Raw genomic sequence first — 20,505 nt, forward strand, 5'->3', positions numbered from 1 at the left:
ATATGTTGGAATGCGGTTTCGTTTACACACCTGCTACACGAAACTTGATAGTTTTGCTAGTATTGTCATATGATTCAAGTATGATTATCTTAAAAACCATGGAATAGCTTCATTTATCTGTTTTTCTTTTCACTATATTTGTGGAATTGTATGTAGGTTAATGAAATGTATAAATTGTGATTCTAAGAGATTATATGACGAGTACAATTGTATGGTTGGAACTATTTTTCGGATTACTGTTCAAAGTCAATGTGTTTAAAGGTCAGTGACTAAGAACATACATTTCTAAAGTTATATGTAATATTATGCTATTTAAATTTATAAAAAGTGATTTTAAAACTTTATTTGATGTTGTATCAATTGATAGCGGATTTGGGACGTTTCAAATACCTCGCATCACGGCACTTGTAATTTGAAGATCTTCGATCAGAGTTTTCATGGTCTTGATGGTGATCCGACGAACGTACCAAGAAATCGGTGGCAGATTAAAAAGAAAAGAAGGCTTAAACATCTGGTCCAATGTCACTTTCGACCCAATCCTTCCTTGTCCGCGGCTACATTTTTCGTATTCTTCTGTACTCCTAGGCTTCTCGTGTTTGCAAAAGAGTTCTGAATCTACGTATAAGGGCTCCACTTTATACTGACCCTCAAACATGTTTATGAACATCTTATTCTTCACCGTATATTGAACCTGCCGAAAATAAGCAAGAGAAACCCAATTTAAATTTCCCAAGTCTGTATAAAAGGATTGATTCTCATGAGGGAAGTTTCTAACCGTAAGGAATTGTCGATTTTCGATAAAATTTGCAATTATCGGGATGGTTCCAGACAACCAAAGGAAGTTCCAGGCCACAGCTTTCTCTGTGTCCACAAGCTGCCCTTTCCCGGTATCCGGGGACACAACTTTTCTTGATATGTTTTCCTTTATAAATAAAAAATACAAGCACACTCTCAATTCTCAAATATTGTTATTATACTTTATTTGAAACATAAAATGATAAGTTAAAAGAAGAAACCAAAAGTTGGCGTCCTTTGATTATTCTTGAGTATGGTTGGTTGTCTGGATTAGTTAAAACGTCGTAAGCTGCTTGAGGAGGCAATCCTAATGTAAATTGCATTTCTATAGTTGACATACCCCATTCTAGATCATTTCTTCTTTCCACCTTCATACATAAAAAGGAAAAGAAAATTTTGAGATCTTTATTCTTAATTCTACCATTTCCTTTTGTTATCTGATTTAATTATTTTTTACTGATTTACCTTCACCTTAGGTGGGTCATCATTCCATTGTTCCTTCTGCTCTGCATCTCTCCAAAGTTTTAATTGATGTTTCATCTCATCTCTCTCCTCATGAGTATTTGTCTCCGACTTTGACTTAAATTTCACATTCTCATATCTCTCGGACTCTGCCTACAACAACAAACATAATCATTAATTATCTATTGATAGTTTATATGTTCTATACTTCTATATATAATTGATGGAAATGAAACTAACCTTATGAGGCTGTTGAGTGTTTTGATTGATCCAGCTACCAAATCCAGGAAATACGCCCATATCCTCTCTTAAAATTTAGTCCACAAATAGAATGACGATCCAAAGAGAGTAGTGTCCGCGAGATAGATCGATGGAGAGACAAAAAGAGAGTTGACTTACAGAGGAAAAGAAGTCAACGGCACAGTTTAAGATTTCAGGGACCTTAGATAAAAAGATGGATTCAGATTTAGATAATATAATATGAAATTGAGAGAATACCGAATGTGGAGTGTACCATACGTTATACGAAAAAAAAAAAGAGGAGAAACAGGGCAGCTAAGTCTCGTGACTTCTTTCTTGTCGTACAAGCGACTGGTACATGAGGAATGTTTCTGCTGTGTCCTACGTGATATCTGAGCATCATAACTTAGATTCGTAATTACAAAAAGAATTGGAAGTATGTATAGTCTACGTGTATTTTCCCAAACTATTTATAGACTGGTTATTAAGAAATATGTTCATTGACCAAGAACAATACATGCATCTTTCATATCATATGAGAGAAAATTGCAAAACACAAATCCAAAATGTAGCAGGTTTCATAAATATTTTGAGGTTTTCTAAAAACATTTAATAAAATTTGAGTTGTTATAAGAGATTTAATATGTTCTCGAATTACGTTTATACTTATGTTTGCGAATTAAGAATATGCTTAATTACAAACAACACTTCAAATTTAGTCAGATTTTTTAGTTGAAACGACTATAGGTTTAGATTTTTATTCTGCGGATGTCCCTTCAAATGATGCTAAAGTAATACATTTTTTATTTCAAAATTACATGTTAATATTAACACGATACTCATATTTTTTGTATTCGGTAAAGAAGAATACACTTAATTAAGATGAATAAAGTGATTTTGAAGATTAGTATTTGTCCTCTTCGGATTTAGAAACCTATTTAATGTTTGAGGGTATTTCAAACACCTCGGAGCTTGGCGTCCATATCTTGAAGATCTTCTATCAGAGCCTTAGTGACCTTGATGGTGATCTCACGGATGTACCAAGAAAGCGGTGGCAGATTAAAAGGAAAAGAAGGCTGAAAGGTCTGGTTCATTGTCACCTTCGACGCAATCTTTCCTTGTCCACCACTACATTTACGGTATTCTTCTCGACTTTTCGGCTTCATGCCTGATATGTTGTGTTTTTATCGGTTTCGAGTCTTGATTTAGTCCATGTTTTGAGTCATCTATCGTGTCAAAGTCCGTCTTTTGCGTCTTTTCGGTTGTGTCTTGAGTCCTTTGCAGGTTATAGGTGCTCGAGCTGGATTCGGAGCATCTTGTGCATGATTGAGCCTATTCGGAGCTAAAACAATGGAGAAACGGTACAAGAGATCACCAGGAGCTGGGGATCGATCGATCCAAGGCGTGGATCGATCGATCCCAATTGTGACGATGAGCCAAAAGTTCCAGTACCTCGAGATCGATCGATCCCAGGAGGGGATCGATCGATCCAACCCTCATCCGTCCAAGACCAATTGATTCAGCATATCTGGATCGATCGATCCACCCATGGGATCGATCGATCCAACCCTCACTTGTCCAAGACCAATTGATTCAGCATATCTGGATCGATCGATCCGAGCCTCGACGACCAGACCGGTTTTCCTTAACCGGGTTTATTTGCCTTTTTCTGTACTTGGGTATAAAAACCCAGAGAAACCTATTTTTCTCTCCACGTTTTCTTCTGCAATTTTTCTGAGACTTTTCTCTTGTAAGCAACCTTGGGATTCTAGAGATTCATCCTCTTTGACAATTTGGAGAAGATTTCTAAACCCTATTTCTTATTTTCATTGCAATTCAATTATGTCTTCTTCATCTATTTGTCTTGCTTCTGTTGCTATGTGTGAGTAGTCTTTTAATTAGGTGTTAGGGTTCTAATTAGGAGATTCGATAGATTAATGGATTAATTGTTGTTTGGAATTCTCATTCTCTAGGTTCTTTGATTCACATGTTCTTAATGCTAGAATAGGATTGATCACCCTGTTGTAGAACCTAGGTTTTTCTATGCATCAAAAGTGTTCGATAGAATGCCTGAAAGAATGTGAATTGAGCAATGTATTTCTAGCCAACGAAAGTTGAAGTTAGGACGCATTGTGAACTAAATGAACTTGTTTGATAATGCGAATTTGACTAGGAAATTACATGCGAAAGTTTAGTAATCGAGTAGTCAAATTTAGTGATTAATGTCTTGAAAGAGAATTAGTCTAAGTTGTGTTCATGTTCAAGAACGGTTCGTAATTGTTGAATTCCTCGTCCCATGTTTCCATTGTTTATTGATCTCTGAAATACCCTAATGCCTAATGTCTTTAAACCTTGAAACTTAAATCGTTTAATTTAATTGCATTTTTATTTTAAAATCTGAAAACCAAACAAACAACCTTTCCGCTTTAGCTAAGAACGAGTCTCGGAAATCTTTAGTGTACCATTGGTTCTTGTGGATCGACCCCGTATATACTACCTTGCGGTTAAGTGTATCGGGTAATTACTCGAGCAATCAATGCCCTTGCACAAGCGCTCTGAATCCACGTATATTGGCTCCAATTTCCAACTACCCTCAAAAGTTTTCATGAACATCATTTTCCTTTTCATATATACTGCCTGCGTCAATAAGCAAGAGAGTAATATTTCCAGTGATAATGAACAAAAATATTGATTCTCTTGAGAGATAGAAAAAAGTTTTTCTTACATAAAGATTTTTACGGTTTTCGACGAAATCGAGACTTATCGGGATAGTTCCAGACCACGAAAGAAACTTCCAGGCCACAGCTTTCTCCGCCTCCACCGTCTGACTCGATCCATCATCCGTCAACACTTTTCTTGATACGTTATCCTTCGTAAGGAAAAAATATCACATTCTCAAAAATTGTTATAATACTCATTTGAATCATACAATGATAAGAAAATAAAAGAAAAACCAGAAGTTCGTGGCGGTGGTTGATTATTCGTGAGTATGGTTGGTTGTCGGGATTAGTCAACACGTCGTAGGCTGCTTGAGGAGGCAATCCTAATGTAAATACCATGTCCACATGACAAAGACCATTTTCTGTTTCCACCTTCAAAAATAAAAAAGTGTTAGAAATTTGGGATCTTTTTTTTCTAATGGCAAAAAAAAATAAAGTATTGAGATTGTTAGCTCATATGGTCTTACCTTCACTTTAGCAGGGACATCTTGCCATTGTTCTTTCTTCTCTGCATGTCTCCAAAGTTTTAATTGTTCCTTCATCTCATCTCTCTCCTCGTGAGTACTTATCTCTGACCTTGACTTAGATTTCACATTCTCAGATCTCTTAGACTCAGCCTACAACAACAAACGTAATCATTATCTAATAATCTCTATCATTGACCGATATAGTATTTATATTAATTTAACTTCCAAGAGTTCTCTGATTGATGGAAATGAAACTGACCTTAGGAAGCTGTTGAGTGTTCTGGTTGATCAAGCCATCAAATCCAGGCAATATACCCATTCCACTCTTAAAATTTAGTCGACAGAGAGAAAATGACGATCTAAAGAGAGTCTGGTCCGAGGCAAAGAGATAGTTGACTTACTAAGTAAAATAAGCCAATGGCATAGTATAAGGTTTCAGGGACCGTAGATAAGAGATGGATTCTGAATTAGACAAAATATAGTAAGAAATTGAAAGAATAGCGAAGGGTGAAGTGTAGGGTACGTTTACTTACCGATTAAGAAGAGATACTAGGAAGCTCAATTCTTGTGACTTCTTTCTTGACGTACAAGCAAGAGCTACATGAGGAATGTTAATGGACCTATAAGCCCACTAGGATTAGTGATTATTCAAATTTGAGTTGGTCCAAATTATGTAATTTGTTGAGAGAATGAAAGATTTTCTTAAAGATAAAAATGTTTAGCAAACCTTTGCGGCTAGCGTTAATATAGATAGAAGGCACAATTTAGTGAAAAGGATAAATCAAAAATCAAACACAGGTAACATTCAACTATTTAAAGAGACACAATTGAGTGAATAAAAAGAAGAAGAATGGCATGAAAGAACACAAAAATATGCTTTACGCTAATCCCTACGTTGTTTAAACTTTATACCATTTTTTTTTTTTTTTTTGTTAATGAACTTTAAACCATTTCCTCTTGTGGAGCCCCACAACATCAGCCCCCATTACTCTGCTATTTTAAACTTTATAAAAATTAGAACGTATTGTGTGTAAAATATTGGGTAATGGGAATATAGATTAGTCAATGATTGGTAAAGCTCACTCCATAAATCTTCTGAATTTTTATTGGGAAAGAGTAAATTGTACAAAATCCCACTTTATCTCCTCACAAAGAAAACAGATTTGTTCTAAAGTGCATCTCTCTCCATGCACTTACACATCACAAAGAATATCTTTAGTAGCTAGCCTCTCTTTATAAAAAGAAAAGAAAGAAAAACAACAAAGAATGTTCTCTCAATTTTAAAGATGTTTAATTTCAGACGCATTAGTCTTATTCCTTTCGTTACCTGTCACTTTTGTATGATACATATTAAATATTAACTTTGTTTCTAACCACAAATGCTACTAATACATTACCCCTACTCTCACATGGAATGAAGCATATTCACATTTCTTGTTTCACAAGTACCTTCTCAATAACCCTCCTTGATCTCTACTCAAGGAACACCACAAGATATCTCAACTCCAACATCTTCTTATAACTGATTTATCTTTAAGATCGAATCAAACAAAAACAAAAGCCTAGGAGAGAAAATGGGAGATCAAGGAGTACAACAGATGCAGCAGCCTATTGTTGTGTATCCAAACGCTTACAATAAACAGTATCCAGACCCATCTTCTTCTAAAAAACCTTCTTCTTCCTCTGGCTCAAGCGGAAACTTTGGGACGGTCTTCATAGTCCTAGCCGTTATCTTTGTCTTGTCGGCTCTGGCTTGTGTCTTTGGGAGGCTATGTAACCGTGAAAGTCGTGCGGCTAAGCAGCAACATAGCAAGCAACCAAAGCATGATAAAGCTTCTTCCAAGAAGAGCCGTGAGATTCGTCCTGTGGAGCGTGAGCCGAGGGAGAGAGGTGATATGGAGTTTGGGTTTGAAATGAAACGGCCTGAGCCAATTGAGAAACCTTCGGGAAGAGACGATGAAAGACATAGAGAGGACATAGAATTCGGATTTGATAACAAGAGAGGAGAAAGAGGCGAAGGTAGAGGCGGAGGAGGACCACCTCCACCGAGTATCAAACATGCAGTGAGGTTTAAGCTACCGGAAAATGGAGAACATCATTCTAAAGGAGAGATCAGACGTGGAGGTCCTGACTTCGAGTTCCGACCAGGACACTAATGATCTTAATTTATCTAAGAACAAACTACTCTATGTTTATGTCTTAATTGCTTCCTCACTTTTATTTCTTTTGTGCCTTTTTCTTTTCTGGTTTGATTCGTTTTCCTTCTTATTGGTATGGATCTTAGAGCTGAAGCTATCAAACTTCTTATAGTCTCTTGGTGTGATGTATAAAGTAGACTCTCTACATATCAAAGGTACTAAATAAAATCCATAATATTTTCTAAGTATATTTTGTAAGAATCAACAAATTTATAGAAGAACGTTCTTATCACAATACAGAGTTCTTCTTCACTATCCTCTTCACTCAAAAAAAAATTAGGAACACTACAGAACGGAGAAAAAGTAAAACAAGATACAAATAACTCTTTCACAACTTATCTGGGTTCTATTTCTTCTGAGGGAATTTCGCCATTAAGAGGACAAAAACTAAAGGCACCTACCAAGAAATGCAATATACGAAAAGAATGGCTTTACAACGCCCAAGGAGGCAGAGGTATCTGTTACTTTCACCTATTGTATGATCAGAACCGTCGGTTATTGAAAGGTCGAGTCTCAGATTCATTCCCTGAGAAATCTGAAGAGCTTTTGGCAGAGTAGTTTCCACTGTACAATCCTGACTCTACGCTGTTATCAACACCAAACGCCATTTTTCTGAATTTCATGATGTCTTCATTGTATTGCCCTGAATCATAAGTTGTGCTTTGCCCAACTTTGATTCCGTTGCTAATATCTCCCGAGTCTCCGTCGCAGTCCAATGCTCTCACAACCTTATTTTGAAGAGTAGATAAGTTTTCAGATGTGATGAAATTAGAATTAAGAACTGTATAGAGCAATCAATTGTTGCTATATATGGGATCTTTGGAATTTTGGTTAGTCAGAATTACCTGAACCATGCGTGGACGTTTTGGACCAGAATGTCTAACACATGCAGCGGCTGTCTCGATCATTCTGAAGACTTCCTGCTCCACATAATGCTGTTCAAGCCGTCTATCAATCAGTTCGCTTAAATCTCCGGTCTCAATGGCTTTGAGAAGCAGCGGGCGCGCCTGTGAGTTCATGTTTAAGTACTGCATAAGAACACTAGGGCCAATCTTTTACTGTAACTGAAGAATGTTTGAAAATTGGATTTTTACCCATTCAACCAAACTCTCTTCTCCTAGAGGCTGACTCTGATCAACTGGTTTCCGTCCAGTTACAAGCTCTAAGAGAACAACCCCGAACGAGAAAACATCGGATCTATCAGTCAATTTTCCACTTGATGCATATTCCGGCGCTAGGTACCTGAACACAAAACATGTTAGTCTTGATCCCTGTAATGCAGCCATATATTGGATCAATAAAGATTCAGCTTTGATCCAATTTGTTGCCTCAAGCCAAATATGACAAACTTGTCATCAGGCATGGGATCAATAAGGTCCAGCTTTGGGGTAGAGCTTGTGATGAATGTTTGCTTACCCGAAGGTTCCCATAACCCGAGTTGAAACGTGAGTTTGTGTTGTATCATTGAGTCTAGCAAGTCCAAAATCAGCAACCTAAACACCAGAAAAACAAAACAAGAACCAGAACAAGTCTCATTAACTAAAACTTTTAGAGTCATAAGATGAGTATAAAGAAATGGGGATTTCATTATTGCCTGAGCTTCATATTCATCATCTAGAAGAATATTTGCTGACTTTATGTCCCTGTGTATGATTTTCGGATGACCTGGCAAATAAAACAAGGATGTGATTCTGGCTTCTGTTTAAACTATGAAGTGCATAACCAAAACACACATTGAAGAAATATGAAGGCATTACTTACAGTCTTCGTGAAGATACGCCAACCCTTTGGCTGATCCTATAGCGATCCGGACTCTCTTAGACCACTCTAAAACTGGCAAACCCTTTCCTAAAGCGTAAAGCAATTCAGTCTAACACCTAAAGCTAAAAAGTCTTATCTATAACCAAAATGGTAAAAGCCACTCACCGTGCAAATGATGCTCCAAGGTTTGATTAGAAACATACTCATAGATAAGCAATCTATGTTGGTCCGAAATGCAGTAACCGACCAGAGAGACCAAATGGCGATGATGAACGCGGCTGATGATCTCAACCTCTGCCTTGAATTCACGGTCACCTTGTCCACTTCCAGCTTTAAGCTGCTTAACCGCAACAACTTTACCATCCTGCAATGTACCTTTATAGACACATCCAAATCCGCCTTCTCCAAGAATGTTTTGGCGAGCAAAGCCTTGTGTTATCTCTGCAAGCTCTTCGTAACTGAAATGTGTCTGGCCACTTCCGAGTATAGCAGAGTCAGGTGTGCCACTGGATTGCATTTGATGATGAGGATAACCACCCTGTGTGCCGAAGCTGTTTCCCATAGAGGAATGTTGTTGCTGTGAATTGTACATTGAACCACCAGGACCAGAGGAGTATCCTTTACCTGGATCTTGACCGTATAAGAATCCATCTACATCAAAGCAAAGATGGTCAGAGAGATGATCCAAGCACATAGAAGATGATCAGAGAGATAAAGCAAAGATTTTTAAACCTGATTTAACAGAGAAATTGGGATGTGGCAAGTACTGTGAGTGATTATAACTATCAATGTTTCTCTTCTTCTTTCTTCTCACTAAGAACACAACCGCTATAAGCGCCATGATCGCGAAACCCGCTACAGCCATACCAACCATAGTCTTCCCTTGATAGCCGCCACCATCTCCATTGCCTTGGTTTGAGGAAGGCGTTCCTTTGCTGGGAACTGTGAGAGATGGAGAGACGATAGGTCCACCGGAAGCAGTTTTGGGTGGTGCTGTGTAGAATGGGCTCGGCGGCGCTTTGGGATTAGCCGGAGGAGAAGTGGTTGGTCCTGATGGTTGAATTGGGGGAGGTTTGGTAGGGTCTGATGGTGGAGCTGGAGGTGAATTGGTAGGATCTGATGATGGTGGAGCCGGAGGAGATTGTGACGGTGGTGATTCCGGGTTTGTGGGTCCTACACTCGGCGAAGATGGAGGAGGCGATTGAACATGTTGAGACGGAGGAGGGTTGTTGTCATTGGGTTCATTTGGTGGAGCCGGTGGTGTTTCAGAATCCGCCGGAGGAGAAGGCGATTCGTTTGACGTCGGTGGTGGCGGAGAAGGAGTTGAATCAGCCGGTGGAGAAGAATCAGAAGGCGGAGGTGGAGAATCTGTTATCGGAGGAAGAATCGAAGGTAAAGGAGGAAGCTGTGAATCGGGAGGAGGAGGCGACGGTTCCGACGGCTGCGGTGGTGATGAATCAGCCGGTGGACTAGGAGGAGAAGAATCAACAGGTGGAGGAGCAGAATTTCCAGATGAAGTATCTGGCGGAGGAGCGGAATCAGCTGGTGGTGAAGAACTCGGCGAATCGCCTGAGTCTGACATTTTTTTTGTTTCGTTTTCAACACTCAAAATTGATCAATAAAACCCAGAAACTGTAAATTTTTCTGAGATTATATATCAATTCACGAAGAACCCAATAATCTCCAGTCTTCAAAATCCTTTACTTTGTGAAAAATTTCCCAGAAACAATTCAATCGAATTATGATTAATACAGAAAAAAAAAATATCAGAAAACTAGGGTTTATAAAATTTCCAGGACCTTGAGAAATCAGGTGGAGAGAGAGAGGAGAAAATGCGAGAAGCCAATACAGACTTTAATTTTTCTAAGGTCTCTTCTCTCTCCCTCAAACTTTCTTTTCCCGGAAAAATAAAATAATAAAAGGAATTTAACAAAAAATCGCCATGATCATATTTTAGTGATGATGATGATAAAAGTCGAAGGCACGTCGTCGTCTCGTCTCTGTGTTTTTTTTTTTTTTTCCTCATCGTATTGTTTCTTTTGGGACGACACACCTTGATTCCCGGGTTACCGCGTAAATTAAACGGAAAATTTTGAAGTTTAATCGGACCTTTTCGACCCGACCCGACCCGGTATTTCTCATTGAAGAACTTTCTAGCACGATGACAAAAGGGAATCTTTATCGGGCCTTTTAATAATGATGGGCCTATTGGGACGATACTAAAGCCCATTATCAATACAGTCGGTCTTCACACAATTGTTTAATCGCATAAATGATTCCTCTTTGTTGGTGTTTGTTACTAATAAGTAATTACTCGTTGTTGTTCATCGTAAGTTCGTAACTTTTACACTAGGATATGACCCGCGGTACACCGCGGGTTAATTATTTGATTTTTTTAATTCTTTTTATAAACTAATGAATTTGTTGTGTATAATATTTCCTGTTGTATCGCGGATCATATGCGTTGTATCTAAAAAATAAAAAATTTAAGTTGTATTTATTTTGTTTAGTGTTTAAGATTGTATAATTGTATTTTGATTTGTTAATTCTAGGATTTCACCCGTGGTATATTTTCCCATATTAATATCGACCCAAACCCATCCCACCATATAATTCCGTTCTGTGAAATTAAACATCATTGTGTTATTTTTTTAATAACACTTTTATTTAAAAGACATATAATTCGAATCAATTTAAAAGTTTGCTTTCAAATGGTTTTCATAATATATATATATATATATAAATATATATATATTTTTTTAATTATGTGTTTTAGGACCAACCCGTAAAAATAATTTACAATTGTATTTTGATTTGTTAATTTTAGGATTTCACCCGTGGTATACTCTCCCGTTTTAGATAATTTTAGAAATTAAGAAAAGATCCGAATGACTCAATTTCGGGTCAGAATAAAAAAAAACGATCTGATTAATTGCGCAATTTGTTTTTCAAAAATGTTAATATAAATTGCAAACATACTTTTTTTCTTCATCAACTGAGTAATATATGTCCGTTTAAAAATAATTTGAATCATAACATATGCAGAAAAAACTAAAATTTACTATATGTATATATTATAATAATTCAAAATAATTTAAATATAACATCAAATAAAAGTGAAATGAGAATCATATATTTATGTTTAAAATCCGGGTCAAAATTAAAAAAAAAAAAAAACAAAACTGACCCAGAAAAAGAGCAAATATGTACTTTAGATTGTACATATTTTTTTTTCTTTATTGATTGAGTAATATATTTCCGTTTTAAAAAATTTGAAACATAGCATATGTAGAAAAAAATATAAAATTTTATTAACTATATATATTTTATAATAATTCAAAATAATATAAATATAAATCAAATAAAAGTGAAATGAGAATCATATATTTTTGTTTAAATTAGGTAGAGAAGTTTTAAGAAATTAGCTCAAATTTGTTATATTAGCATTAAATCATCATATTTGGTTTCCTTATATATAAAAATAAGAAAGAATATGCCATAAATAAAGAGTTTAGGTGTAGTCATTAGTTGAGAAAATGTATATTTTTAGAATTTATTAATTAATTTCGTTTTTGAATTTTGCCAAAAATAAGGAAAGATCCGATTGAAGATTTCCGGGTCAAAATCACAAAAAAAATCCGACCCAAGTGGAAAGAGCAAATTTGTACTTCAAAAATGTTAAGTAGATTTTACTTAAAACCATAATTCTAGTAAACTAGTACTCAAACCAAGATATTTTTTCTTCCTTATAAGCACAAAAAAACAAACTTATCCTAAATTAAGAACCCGTCATTAAAAATGATAACAACGCCAACACCAAGCCATTAATTTCCTTAGCGTGGCAAGTAACGTGATCTTAGTAAAGGGGTAATATAGTCATTTCAGATAAAGAGAAAAAAACAAAAATCTTGTGGTGCAAGCAGAAAAGTAACGGCACCGCTAACAAAAACCGTTTATACGGAGAACGACGATTCTGACCACCTGTAAATAAACAACACTTGCTTTCTTCTTCTTCTTCTTCATTCTTCATTTTTCCCCTTTCCCCAAGAAAACTTCTCTTTCTCTGTTTTTTTTTTTTTTGGGTGATAATGGCGGCGCAGGTCGAAATTGAGGACCAAGCGTCTGTCACCAACCTTGATAATGGCGAAATCTTCGATTCACTCTCCGACGATGCTGATTCTTCTTCTTTCTCCAAAACCGACTCTCTGATTCTTCTCGGTGAAGGAAACCCAGAGCACGATGTTATCAAGACGTGTTTACTCTCTGGAATGGGTGTTGTATCTAGCGACACGACGATCGTGACGATTCGTAAAAACTCATCGGAAGGAATCACGACGAGAGCTAAGTTTCTTTCCTTTAGGATTTTCACTGACGCTGTTGCGAGGAAACACGGCGGAGATGCGAATGTTAAATATGGTTGGTACGCTGGTTCTAAACCGGAGATTCAAAGTATCATCTCTTACGGATTTAGTAATCGTGATGTTGGAAAATTCGAGAATGATGGTTGTTCTCATGGAATTGGAATCCATTTGGTTCCTTCTAAGTGTTCTCTTCTTGCGTAAGTCCGAGATCTCTCCACTGATTTTGAGCTATTGAATTGGGAATTTGTGTGGTGATGATGTAACAGTGAAAGCTATTTTTTACAGGGCTTCAGCTACAGAGCCAGATGAGGAAGGTTTAAGATATCTTCTCTTATGCCGTTTGATCTTGGGGAAACCTGAGTTAATCATCTCTGGCTCTAAGCAGTCGTATCCGAGCTCAGCTGAGTTTGATTCTGGTGTGGATGATCTACACAATCCTAGAAACTATGTCATATGGAGTTGTAACATGAATTCGTTTATACTTCCGAGTTATATCGTCAGTTTTAGGTCTCCTCGTCTTAGAGGTTATAAACACTTTCTTTCTTTAAGGTTTCTTTATTATGAATTGATATTTGTGATCTCTTAGTTGCTTAAAGATTGGTTTGGTGTGTTGTTTTCAGTAAGTAGAGGTGGTTTTGCTGCAAGACCAAGCTCGCCGTGGGTTAGTTTTGCCGCCTTGATGTCAATGTTGTCTAAATCAATGGATCCTTCAAGAATGAACTTGATCATCCGAACTTACGATGATTTTCGGGTATGGAATCCTGTTTACTTAGTGTATGTTCTGTTCTATGATTCTTGATATTCATTACTTAGATTCAATGTGGGTTTATATTGCAGAAACGGAAGATCAGGAGAGACCAATTGGTTAGGAAGATGAGAGAAGTGGCTGGAGACAATCTTTTGGCTGAGATAATCAAGAATCACAGAGACAAAAACAAGATCAAGAATTAAAAAAAATACATCATGAGGTAAGAAAGAGTCTTTATTTATTCTCAACTAATCAATTTAATGTAAAGTGAATGTTCTTATTCTTACTTATGGAGCAAGGATTGTTAAACTTGGTTTTCTTTTGTTGGGGTATATGTGAAAAGTGACCTTTTTCTTGTCAAACACCACATCAGCTTATATACCTTTAGACGTGTGTTGATTGTTGATCCAACTCATGCAATGTTTGAGTCCATTCATTTGCTTTTGTTAAACGTATGGAATTTTAAGAATTGTCTTTGACTTTGTAGAATATTATTGACCTTTTCTTTCTTCTTCTATTACTTGCAGAGAAGTTCCACACGTGTGAATGATGACAAGAAAAAATATCAAAAGAAGATCACACACGTATATAGACAAGCTTCAATCATATGTGGAAGGAACTATATGAGAGTTTTAAAGCATTTTTTTTTCCTATTGGAAGGTATAGTTTCTGTTAGTGGTGAAAACAGAGGATCTCTTTTGGGAAACTTGTAAAGAGCTTGAAAGTTACAAATTTCCAGAACAATCAAGAAGTTCCAAAACCACAATCTCTTTAATTACATTGTCCTAGGATTAGTAAATCTCCTCCGCTTAGTTCTCCTATGCGATCTCCATCTTTCCTTAATGTCATCAGCTTTGCTCTTCTCGAATACGACGTTGTTTTCTTCTTGATCAGCAATATAGCCTCCTCCTTTTCCTCCCCGAAGTCTACTAGCTTCAGCGAATAGATCTTCGATCATACTCTCTGTGGTTTTAATAGTGATCCCACGTATGTACCAAGAAAGTGGTGGTGGAGTAAGAAGAGCAGAAGGCTGAAACATTTGATCCATTGTCACCTTCGATCCGATCCTTCCTCGTCCGTTGCTACAGCTATGGTAATCTTCTTGAGATTTTGGCTTTGAGCGCTCACACAAATGTTCGTCTATAAATAATGGTTCAACTTTCCAACAACCCTCAAATACTTTCATGAACATTGTTGTCTCTTGCTTATATTTTGACTGGCCTCAAGAAAAAACAAATTGAGTTTGTGAAGATAGAATAAAAGGATTGATTCTTGCGGTAGAAAATATATCTTACAGTGAGATTTTTCCGGTTTTCTTCGACAATGAGATGTATAGGGCAAGTTCCAGCCCACCAAAGGAACTTCCAGGCCGCGGCTTGCTTCACCTCCACAGTCTGCTTTAGCCCTTCGCTGATCAAAACTTTTCTCGATATGTTTTCCTATTTAGGATTAAGACCTATCTCTCAAATATTTGCTGTAATACTCAATTCAAATCAAATAAAACAAGACCATGCACAAAGCACCTTGATGTTTTTGAAGTATCTTTTGTTGTCTGGATGAGTGAAAATGTTGTAGACTAGTTCAGGAGGCAATCCTACGTCTGCTTCAACGTTCAGATGGCAAAACAAACCATTTTGTGATTTCACCTGCAAACATAAGAATTTAAGAATCATATTTTTGTCTAAATTCTACCAAATCTAAGTTTTGGGATTTGTTTCTGGTTCTAATCTTACCACCACTTTAGGAGGTTGATCTATCCATGAAGGATTGTCTCTCCAAGCTTGTAGTTGCTTCTCTAACTTTTCTTCATCTCTATGCTCATCATAAATAGTCTCTATCTTTGACACCGACTTAACCAAGCCTAGCTCTTTAACATTCCTTAATCTCTTTAACTCAGCCTACAACAACAACAAGAATCATAATCTAACTAAATTTCTATATTTTAATAAGCTTCTTGAGGGGTTATTGAGATGGAAATAAAAGTTTGACCTTAATAGGCTCTTGAATTGTTTGATTCATCCATACCAAAAATCCAGGAAGCACAAGATTATTTTCAAACAATTTAACGAAACCGATACCGCTCTTCTCCTCTGATCTTGAAATTTCAGATCCACCCATCTTGTTTCTGCAAAAATAGGTTACAAAAACAGAGCAAGATGACAATGAGAGATCAAAGTCAACGATGTGGTTTGAGGGAAAAACACATAGAGAAAGGTTTGATTAATCAAAGATTATAAATGAATTTGGTGATTAATGATAATAACAACAAGAATCAGTTGGGTAGAGGTTAGAGTGTACCTTACGCATCAAGAACTAAATATCTGGGACAAGTTCCATTCTCGTGACTTGTGAGTTCTCTCTTTCGACGTTAAAGCATGTGCGTAAAATCGGCCGGACATTGCTTTCAACTTGTGTTTCACTTGTTGCAATCGAACTTGTGATTAACTCTAACCTGTGTCTCCTCTACCACAAGATCAAAAATCGACTCTGGTTTGCAATTCATATCCAATAATTGATCTTTCCTTTTTTTATTTTTTTTTGGCCACTTTCCAAGCTTCTCTAATCTAACCTGTTTTTTAATGTTTGTTGAATAAGAACTTTTGTCGGTGTCGAATTAACATTTTGTTTTTATTTTTTTCTTTGGACTTAAATCTGTAATTAATGGGCCGATTATGAATAGAGTTTCTTACAAAAAAGATAAAGGCCCTTAAATGTAGTGTCAAAAGTTGTGTAAAATGTTTAGGTGGATCCGCAAACAATGCATGTCACCATGCATGGCATGATATGACGTGATAGAAGATAAAGTCTCATAAAAAGCAAGTAAGAGCATCGAGTTGGGATTAAGGTAAATGACGTCCTAAAGTAGACTAGAACTTTTATATATATATACAACTTACAACATATATTTGTATATATTCATTTAGCCTAGTGTTTTCAGTTTTTATTGGTTAATTTTTTTCTTCGTGATTTTGTTACGTTTCCATCTTTGTCTGTTGAAGTCACTTCACCTCGGTTTCGAAGGGTTATACCCCAAGTTTGAAGTGTTTTGAGCGCAGTTTTGGTGTTCTTGATGGTGACCTCACGAATGTACCAAGATAGTGGCGGCAGATTAAAAGGAGGATATGGCTTAAAGTATTGGTTCATTGTCACCTTTGATGCAATCCTTCCTTGTCCGCCGCTACATCTTTTGTAGTCTTCCGGACTCTTCGGCTCCATGTTCTTGCACAAGCGTTCTGAATCTACATACACTGGCTCCACTTTATAGCTACCCTCGAACACTTTCATTAAGATCATTTTCTTTTTCTTATATTTTGCCTGTCCACAATCACCAAGAGATACCCGAGTTAAGTTTCACCAATATAATACAAAATATATTGATTATTGTGACGGGGTTTAGAGAAACCTCTTACAGTAAGATCTTTTCTGTTTTCATCGACAATTACACTTATGGGGACAGCAAAAGACGACCCAAGGAATTTCCAGTCCACGGTTTTCTTCACCTTCGCGATCTGCCTTGGTCCATCCTCCATCAGAACCTTTCTCGATTTGTTTTCCTTCATAAAAAAAAGAGTACACTCTCAAGTATCGCTACCATTAATACCACATCTGAATAATACAATGAATGATAAGAAAAAAACCAGAGGTGGGGAGAGAAAAAATGGTCCGTTAGATGGATCAGTAAAAAATCCGAAGACTTTATCTGGAGGAAATCCCAGTGTCAATTCTATGTTCATATGGCAAAGACCATTTTTTGTTGTCACCTACAAACATCAAAAATATAGGAAAATTTAAGACATTTATTCCACTTCCTTTTAAGGCAAAAAAATCCAAGTATTGAGATTTTGTTTGCTGATTTGTCATTATTACCTTCACCTTTGGAGGGGCATCATTCCATGGATGCTTCTTCTCTGCATCTATCCAAAGTTGATCTTGTTTCTTCATCTCTTCTTCGTCATAATATTTCTTCATCTTATCATAGTCATCATTAGTATCCATTTCTGACTCTGACTTAGATTCAACATTTTCAGTTATTTTGGGCTTGGCCTACAACAACACAAATAATCATAATCTAGTTTCTACAATGGATTTGTTCTGATTTATGGAAATGAAACTGACCTTACGAGGCTGTTCATTGTTCTGATTGACCCAGCCACCAAATCCTGTAAATACCATTTTTATTTGAAAGATTAGTCCACAAGCTAAGTTACGAAATGTCGACAATAGAAATGACGATACAAAGCTTGTATATGATATGGTTTAAGGAATCTTAGTTAAACTTTTGAGAGAATGATGTACGTTAAGTTTTACGCACGACTAAACAATGAAGTGGGCAGCTCAATTCTCGTGAGTGATTGACGTATAGAGGAGACCTACCTGAGGAAAGAGGAGATCAATGGTTTGACAAATTTGAGAATATTTACGCTTCCTCTCAATTTTTCAATGTGATCCCTTTTGGTGTAACTCGGCATAAGTAGTATAGTAATACTAACTTGATAGATTCCCAAACGGAGTAACACACTAATCCATTCCCTATTGATGAGAAAACGACCTCAAACCCCTTTCTCATCGTCATTGCCTCGTTGGAGAGTTCGTCTCCAACCAGGCTCCCTTCGAGTTTAATTTGAGCCATTGCTACACTAAAAGATGGACAGAAATTGCGGGTTGCGCTCTACCTTATTTCTGTTTCATAGAAATACAAATTTTTTTAAATTGAAATACAAGCTTATTAAGGAGATTTATTCATTTTTGTGGAGTATTTTATTTGGAAGCAAGATAAAAAAAAGTCTATTTTTGGCTGAGTTTGTTGTCCTCAAATATTCTAAATGAGTAAATTCTAACATCAATATCTTGCAAAATAATAATATGGAAAAAAGACAATAGTGTTTGTCGATTTTATTTTACTTACTATCTCTCTCCCAAAAAATAATTTAATTTGGAAAAGAAATTAAATTTTGTTTCATCAATATGTTCCAAAAAATTTAAATGGTTAATGGCATTGATCGTAAATAATTATGTTCATACAATGTGTTAATTTTTGGTAGTGAATAATCGATTTTAATGAGATTGATTCTGAGCACTCAAATTAAAAAAATGACTTCCAAATTAATTAATGTTTAGGAGAAATTTCTGTTTTTCCATGTTTGTTGGTTGACATGATTACACCTGGATTTCGAATACTGAAACCCCAAAGTTGAAGTCTGTCTAGCACATTTTTGGTATTCTTGATGGTGATATCACGAATGAACCAAGATAGTGGCGGCAGATTAAAAGGAGGATATGGCTGAAAGTATTGGTCCATTGTCACTTTCGATGCAATCTTTCCTTGTCCACCGCTACATTTTCTGTATACTTCTACACTCTTCGGCTCCTTGTTCTTGCATAACCGTACTGAATCTACGTATAGTGGCTCCACTTTATAGCTACCCTCGAACACTTTCATCATCATCAATACAAAAGAAAGATATTGATTATTGTGAGCGGGTATAGAGAAGCTTCTTACTGTAAGATCTTTTCGGTTTTCATCGACAGTTAGACTTATGGGGACGGAAAAAGACCTCCCACTGAAGTTCCAGGCCAAAACTTTTTCCACCTTAGCGATCTGGCTCGGTCCATCCTCTTTCAAAACCTTTCTTGATTTGCTTTTCTTCATAACAAAAAGAGTACACTCTCAAGTATTGCTACAATTAATACCACATTTGAATCATACAATGATAAGAAAGAATACCAAAAGTGGTTCGGTGTTTGGTCCGTTGTGTGGATTAGTGAAAAGTTCGAAGACACCATCAGGATGCAACCCCAATGTCAATTCTATGTGTATATGGCAAATACCCTTTTTTGTTGTCACCTTAATTCAAACATAAAAAAATGTTTTGTCAATCTTTAATCTTAAGTCTACCATTTCCTTTAAATATCTAAGTATTAAGATTTTGTTATTACTACCTTATTTGTTTTTTTGGAATGAATGTAAAATTTATTCAACAAAAAAAAAATACTTTTTTACGATGTAACCTTGTGCTAAAGAGTTTTAAAAGAGTTGCTATTACTACGTACCTTAACCTTAGGAGGGGCAACTTTCCATGGATGCTTCTTCTCTGCAGCTGTCCAAAGTTGATCTTGCCTCTCCCACTCATCTTCGTCATAATATCTCTTCATCTTACCATTATCCATCTCTGACACCGACTTAGATTCAACATTTTCAGAGCTCTTGGGATCAGCCTACAACAACAAAGAGAATCATAATATAGTTTATACGATGGACTAATAATAGTAGTTTATATTGATTTGACCTCAAGAGGCTGTTGAGAGTTCTGATTGATCCTTGCACCAAATGCAGAAAATACACCCATTTCTCTTTCAAATTATAGGTCCAAAAATGATAGTTTCCTGATTAGAGGAAAAAAAAACGACGATCCAATGCTTGTATTCAATATGGTTTTGAAGAATCTATAGCTAAAATGGCTGCATTTTGAGAGAGTGGTGTTACGTTAAGTTTTACGTACAGCTAAACAAGGCAGCGGGCAGCTCAATTCTCGTGAGTTATTGACGTATAGGCGAGACCTACCTTAGGAAAAATAAGATAGAAGCATGAACGTCTTCTGGGAAAATGCCATACCATAAACCGAAATTAGTTTTCGTTTAAAATAGAAATACAAAATCGTATAACCATAACCATATATAATTCTTGCGTTGGAATCAAGGAATTACAAATTTACTAACGTTTCAGAATCGTGATTAATTTGGTGCCAAAATGGC

The 20,505-nt window shown here is 36.4% G+C and overlaps 8 protein-coding genes across 14 annotated transcripts; 2 read left to right on the top strand and 6 right to left on the bottom strand.

Annotated features, from left to right (window-relative positions):
• Nucleotides 1-89: 89 nt before the first annotated feature.
• On the bottom strand, nucleotides 90-1,742 carry LOC9326649. Of its 5 annotated transcripts, none has more exons than XM_021014374.1 (5): nucleotides 1,498-1,734; nucleotides 1,261-1,410; nucleotides 1,017-1,163; nucleotides 776-922; nucleotides 90-691 (listed from the first exon to the last, which is right to left on the bottom strand). In XM_021014374.1, exons 1-5 carry the CDS (start codon nucleotides 1,555-1,557, stop codon nucleotides 383-385), a joined length of 813 nt encoding a protein of 270 aa, XP_020870033.1. In that variant the 5' UTR covers nucleotides 1,558-1,734; the 3' UTR covers nucleotides 90-382. The 5 variants fall into 5 exon arrangements, with proteins under 5 accessions (XP_020870033.1, XP_020870036.1, XP_020870032.1 ...); XM_021014377.1 differs by having other exon boundaries at nucleotides 1,261-1,406; nucleotides 1,498-1,733; XM_021014373.1 differs by having other exon boundaries at nucleotides 90-922; nucleotides 1,267-1,410; nucleotides 1,498-1,742.
• A 536-nt stretch (nucleotides 1,743-2,278) lies between these two features.
• On the bottom strand, nucleotides 2,279-5,550 carry LOC9329348. 2 transcript variants are annotated; one of them, XM_021013598.1, is made up of 7 exons: nucleotides 5,218-5,550; nucleotides 4,944-5,146; nucleotides 4,685-4,834; nucleotides 4,452-4,589; nucleotides 4,223-4,366; nucleotides 4,038-4,134; nucleotides 2,279-2,665 (listed from the first exon to the last, which is right to left on the bottom strand). In XM_021013598.1, exons 2-7 carry the CDS (start codon nucleotides 5,001-5,003, stop codon nucleotides 2,454-2,456), a joined length of 801 nt encoding a protein of 266 aa, XP_020869257.1. In that variant the 5' UTR covers nucleotides 5,004-5,146; nucleotides 5,218-5,550; the 3' UTR covers nucleotides 2,279-2,453. The 2 variants fall into 2 exon arrangements, with proteins under 2 accessions (XP_020869257.1, XP_020869256.1); XM_021013597.1 differs by lacking the exon at nucleotides 5,218-5,550 and having other exon boundaries at nucleotides 4,944-5,192.
• Nucleotides 5,551-5,967: 417 nt separating this feature from the next.
• LOC9329349 lies at nucleotides 5,968-7,114 on the top strand. Its single transcript, XM_021013599.1, has one exon. It carries the CDS (start codon nucleotides 6,259-6,261, stop codon nucleotides 6,838-6,840), a length of 582 nt encoding a protein of 193 aa, XP_020869258.1. The 5' UTR covers nucleotides 5,968-6,258; the 3' UTR covers nucleotides 6,841-7,114.
• Nucleotides 7,115-7,124: 10 nt separating this feature from the next.
• Nucleotides 7,125-10,733, bottom strand: LOC9326650 (proline-rich receptor-like protein kinase PERK12). Its single transcript, XM_021013596.1, has 8 exons — nucleotides 9,376-10,733; nucleotides 8,809-9,294; nucleotides 8,644-8,730; nucleotides 8,477-8,547; nucleotides 8,299-8,375; nucleotides 7,977-8,124; nucleotides 7,728-7,889; nucleotides 7,125-7,610 (listed from the first exon to the last, which is right to left on the bottom strand). The coding sequence occupies exons 1-8, from the start codon at nucleotides 10,223-10,225 to the stop codon at nucleotides 7,365-7,367; spliced, it is 2,127 nt and encodes a 708-aa protein (XP_020869255.1). The 5' UTR covers nucleotides 10,226-10,733; the 3' UTR covers nucleotides 7,125-7,364.
• Nucleotides 10,734-12,512: 1,779 nt separating this feature from the next.
• LOC9329350 (probable inactive poly [ADP-ribose] polymerase SRO2) lies at nucleotides 12,513-14,512 on the top strand. Its single transcript, XM_002890542.2, has 5 exons — nucleotides 12,513-13,201; nucleotides 13,290-13,528; nucleotides 13,625-13,755; nucleotides 13,842-13,972; nucleotides 14,280-14,512. Exons 1-4 carry the CDS (start codon nucleotides 12,732-12,734, stop codon nucleotides 13,953-13,955), a joined length of 954 nt encoding a protein of 317 aa, XP_002890588.1. The 5' UTR covers nucleotides 12,513-12,731; the 3' UTR covers nucleotides 13,956-13,972; nucleotides 14,280-14,512.
• Nucleotides 14,393-16,311, bottom strand: LOC9326651. Of its 2 annotated transcripts, XM_021011222.1 has the most exons (6): nucleotides 16,051-16,311; nucleotides 15,742-15,877; nucleotides 15,486-15,650; nucleotides 15,276-15,398; nucleotides 15,048-15,191; nucleotides 14,460-14,968 (listed from the first exon to the last, which is right to left on the bottom strand). In XM_021011222.1, the coding sequence occupies exons 2-6, from the start codon at nucleotides 15,868-15,870 to the stop codon at nucleotides 14,528-14,530; spliced, it is 1,002 nt and encodes a 333-aa protein (XP_020866881.1). In that variant the 5' UTR covers nucleotides 15,871-15,877; nucleotides 16,051-16,311; the 3' UTR covers nucleotides 14,460-14,527. The 2 variants fall into 2 exon arrangements, with proteins under 2 accessions (XP_002893289.1, XP_020866881.1); XM_002893243.2 differs by lacking the exon at nucleotides 16,051-16,311 and having other exon boundaries at nucleotides 14,393-14,968; nucleotides 15,742-15,991.
• Nucleotides 16,312-16,466: 155 nt separating this feature from the next.
• Nucleotides 16,467-18,171, bottom strand: LOC9329351. Its single transcript, XM_002893244.2, has 5 exons — nucleotides 17,869-18,171; nucleotides 17,620-17,796; nucleotides 17,391-17,513; nucleotides 17,163-17,306; nucleotides 16,467-17,067 (listed from the first exon to the last, which is right to left on the bottom strand). Exons 1-5 carry the CDS (start codon nucleotides 17,923-17,925, stop codon nucleotides 16,687-16,689), a joined length of 882 nt encoding a protein of 293 aa, XP_002893290.1. The 5' UTR covers nucleotides 17,926-18,171; the 3' UTR covers nucleotides 16,467-16,686.
• A 664-nt stretch (nucleotides 18,172-18,835) lies between these two features.
• Nucleotides 18,836-20,375, bottom strand: LOC9329352. The gene is made up of 4 exons (XM_002893245.2): nucleotides 20,040-20,375; nucleotides 19,804-19,968; nucleotides 19,478-19,597; nucleotides 18,836-19,396 (listed from the first exon to the last, which is right to left on the bottom strand). Exons 1-4 carry the CDS (start codon nucleotides 20,097-20,099, stop codon nucleotides 18,860-18,862), a joined length of 882 nt encoding a protein of 293 aa, XP_002893291.1. The 5' UTR covers nucleotides 20,100-20,375; the 3' UTR covers nucleotides 18,836-18,859.
• Nucleotides 20,376-20,505: the final 130 nt, after the last annotated feature.

This window comes from Arabidopsis lyrata, assembly GCF_000004255.2.
Source record: "Arabidopsis lyrata subsp. lyrata unplaced genomic scaffold ARALYscaffold_1, whole genome shotgun sequence".
NCBI classification, from domain to species: domain Eukaryota; kingdom Viridiplantae; phylum Streptophyta; class Magnoliopsida; order Brassicales; family Brassicaceae; genus Arabidopsis; species Arabidopsis lyrata.

What these genes read in the sequence shown, in the direction of transcription:
- LOC9326649 (XM_021014372.1), bottom strand. Translation starts at nt 1,557, where the DNA reads ATGGGCGTATTTCCTGGATTTGGTAGCTGGATCAATCAAAACACTCAA. An exon ending in ACACTCAACAGCCTCATAAG is followed by an intron (nt 1,411 to 1,497) that starts GTTAGTTTCATT and finishes TTGTTGTTGTAG; the next exon opens with GCAGAGTCCGAGAGATATGA. An exon ending in TCAAAGGACGCCAACTTTTG is followed by an intron (nt 923 to 1,016) that starts GTTTCTTCTTTT and finishes TTATTTATAAAG; the next exon opens with GAAAACATATCAAGAAAAGT.
- LOC9329348 (XM_021013598.1), bottom strand. Translation starts at nt 5,003, where the DNA reads ATGGGTATATTGCCTGGATTTGATGGCTTGATCAACCAGAACACTCAA. An exon ending in ACACTCAACAGCTTCCTAAG is followed by an intron (nt 4,835 to 4,943) that starts GTCAGTTTCATT and finishes TTGTTGTTGTAG; the next exon opens with GCTGAGTCTAAGAGATCTGA. An exon ending in AAAACCGTAAAAATCTTTAT is followed by an intron (nt 4,135 to 4,222) that starts GTAAGAAAAACT and finishes TTATTGACGCAG; the next exon opens with GCAGTATATATGAAAAGGAA.
- LOC9329349 (XM_021013599.1), top strand. Translation starts at nt 6,259, where the DNA reads ATGGGAGATCAAGGAGTACAACAGATGCAGCAGCCTATTGTTGTGTAT.
- LOC9326650 (XM_021013596.1), bottom strand. Translation starts at nt 10,225, where the DNA reads ATGTCAGACTCAGGCGATTCGCCGAGTTCTTCACCACCAGCTGATTCC. An exon ending in CAATTTCTCTGTTAAATCAG is followed by an intron (nt 9,295 to 9,375) that starts GTTTAAAAATCT and finishes GCTTTGATGTAG; the next exon opens with ATGGATTCTTATACGGTCAA. An exon ending in AAGAGAGTTTGGTTGAATGG is followed by an intron (nt 7,890 to 7,976) that starts GTAAAAATCCAA and finishes ATGAACTCACAG; the next exon opens with GCGCGCCCGCTGCTTCTCAA.
- LOC9329350 (XM_002890542.2), top strand. Translation starts at nt 12,732, where the DNA reads ATGGCGGCGCAGGTCGAAATTGAGGACCAAGCGTCTGTCACCAACCTT. An exon ending in TCTAAGTGTTCTCTTCTTGC is followed by an intron (nt 13,202 to 13,289) that starts GTAAGTCCGAGA and finishes TATTTTTTACAG; the next exon opens with GGCTTCAGCTACAGAGCCAG. An exon ending in TAGGTCTCCTCGTCTTAGAG is followed by an intron (nt 13,529 to 13,624) that starts GTTATAAACACT and finishes TGTTGTTTTCAG; the next exon opens with TAAGTAGAGGTGGTTTTGCT.
- LOC9326651 (XM_002893243.2), bottom strand. Translation starts at nt 15,870, where the DNA reads ATGGGTGGATCTGAAATTTCAAGATCAGAGGAGAAGAGCGGTATCGGT. An exon ending in CAATTCAAGAGCCTATTAAG is followed by an intron (nt 15,651 to 15,741) that starts GTCAAACTTTTA and finishes TTGTTGTTGTAG; the next exon opens with GCTGAGTTAAAGAGATTAAG. An exon ending in AAAACCGGAAAAATCTCACT is followed by an intron (nt 14,969 to 15,047) that starts GTAAGATATATT and finishes TCTTGAGGCCAG; the next exon opens with TCAAAATATAAGCAAGAGAC.
- LOC9329351 (XM_002893244.2), bottom strand. Translation starts at nt 17,925, where the DNA reads ATGGTATTTACAGGATTTGGTGGCTGGGTCAATCAGAACAATGAACAG. An exon ending in TTTTTCTCTCCCCACCTCTG is followed by an intron (nt 17,307 to 17,390) that starts GTTTTTTTCTTA and finishes TTTTTTATGAAG; the next exon opens with GAAAACAAATCGAGAAAGGT. An exon ending in AAAACAGAAAAGATCTTACT is followed by an intron (nt 17,068 to 17,162) that starts GTAAGAGGTTTC and finishes GATTGTGGACAG; the next exon opens with GCAAAATATAAGAAAAAGAA.
- LOC9329352 (XM_002893245.2), bottom strand. Translation starts at nt 20,099, where the DNA reads ATGGGTGTATTTTCTGCATTTGGTGCAAGGATCAATCAGAACTCTCAA. An exon ending in TTGCCCCTCCTAAGGTTAAG is followed by an intron (nt 19,598 to 19,803) that starts GTACGTAGTAAT and finishes GTTTGAATTAAG; the next exon opens with GTGACAACAAAAAAGGGTAT. An exon ending in CAAACACCGAACCACTTTTG is followed by an intron (nt 19,397 to 19,477) that starts GTATTCTTTCTT and finishes TTTGTTATGAAG; the next exon opens with AAAAGCAAATCAAGAAAGGT.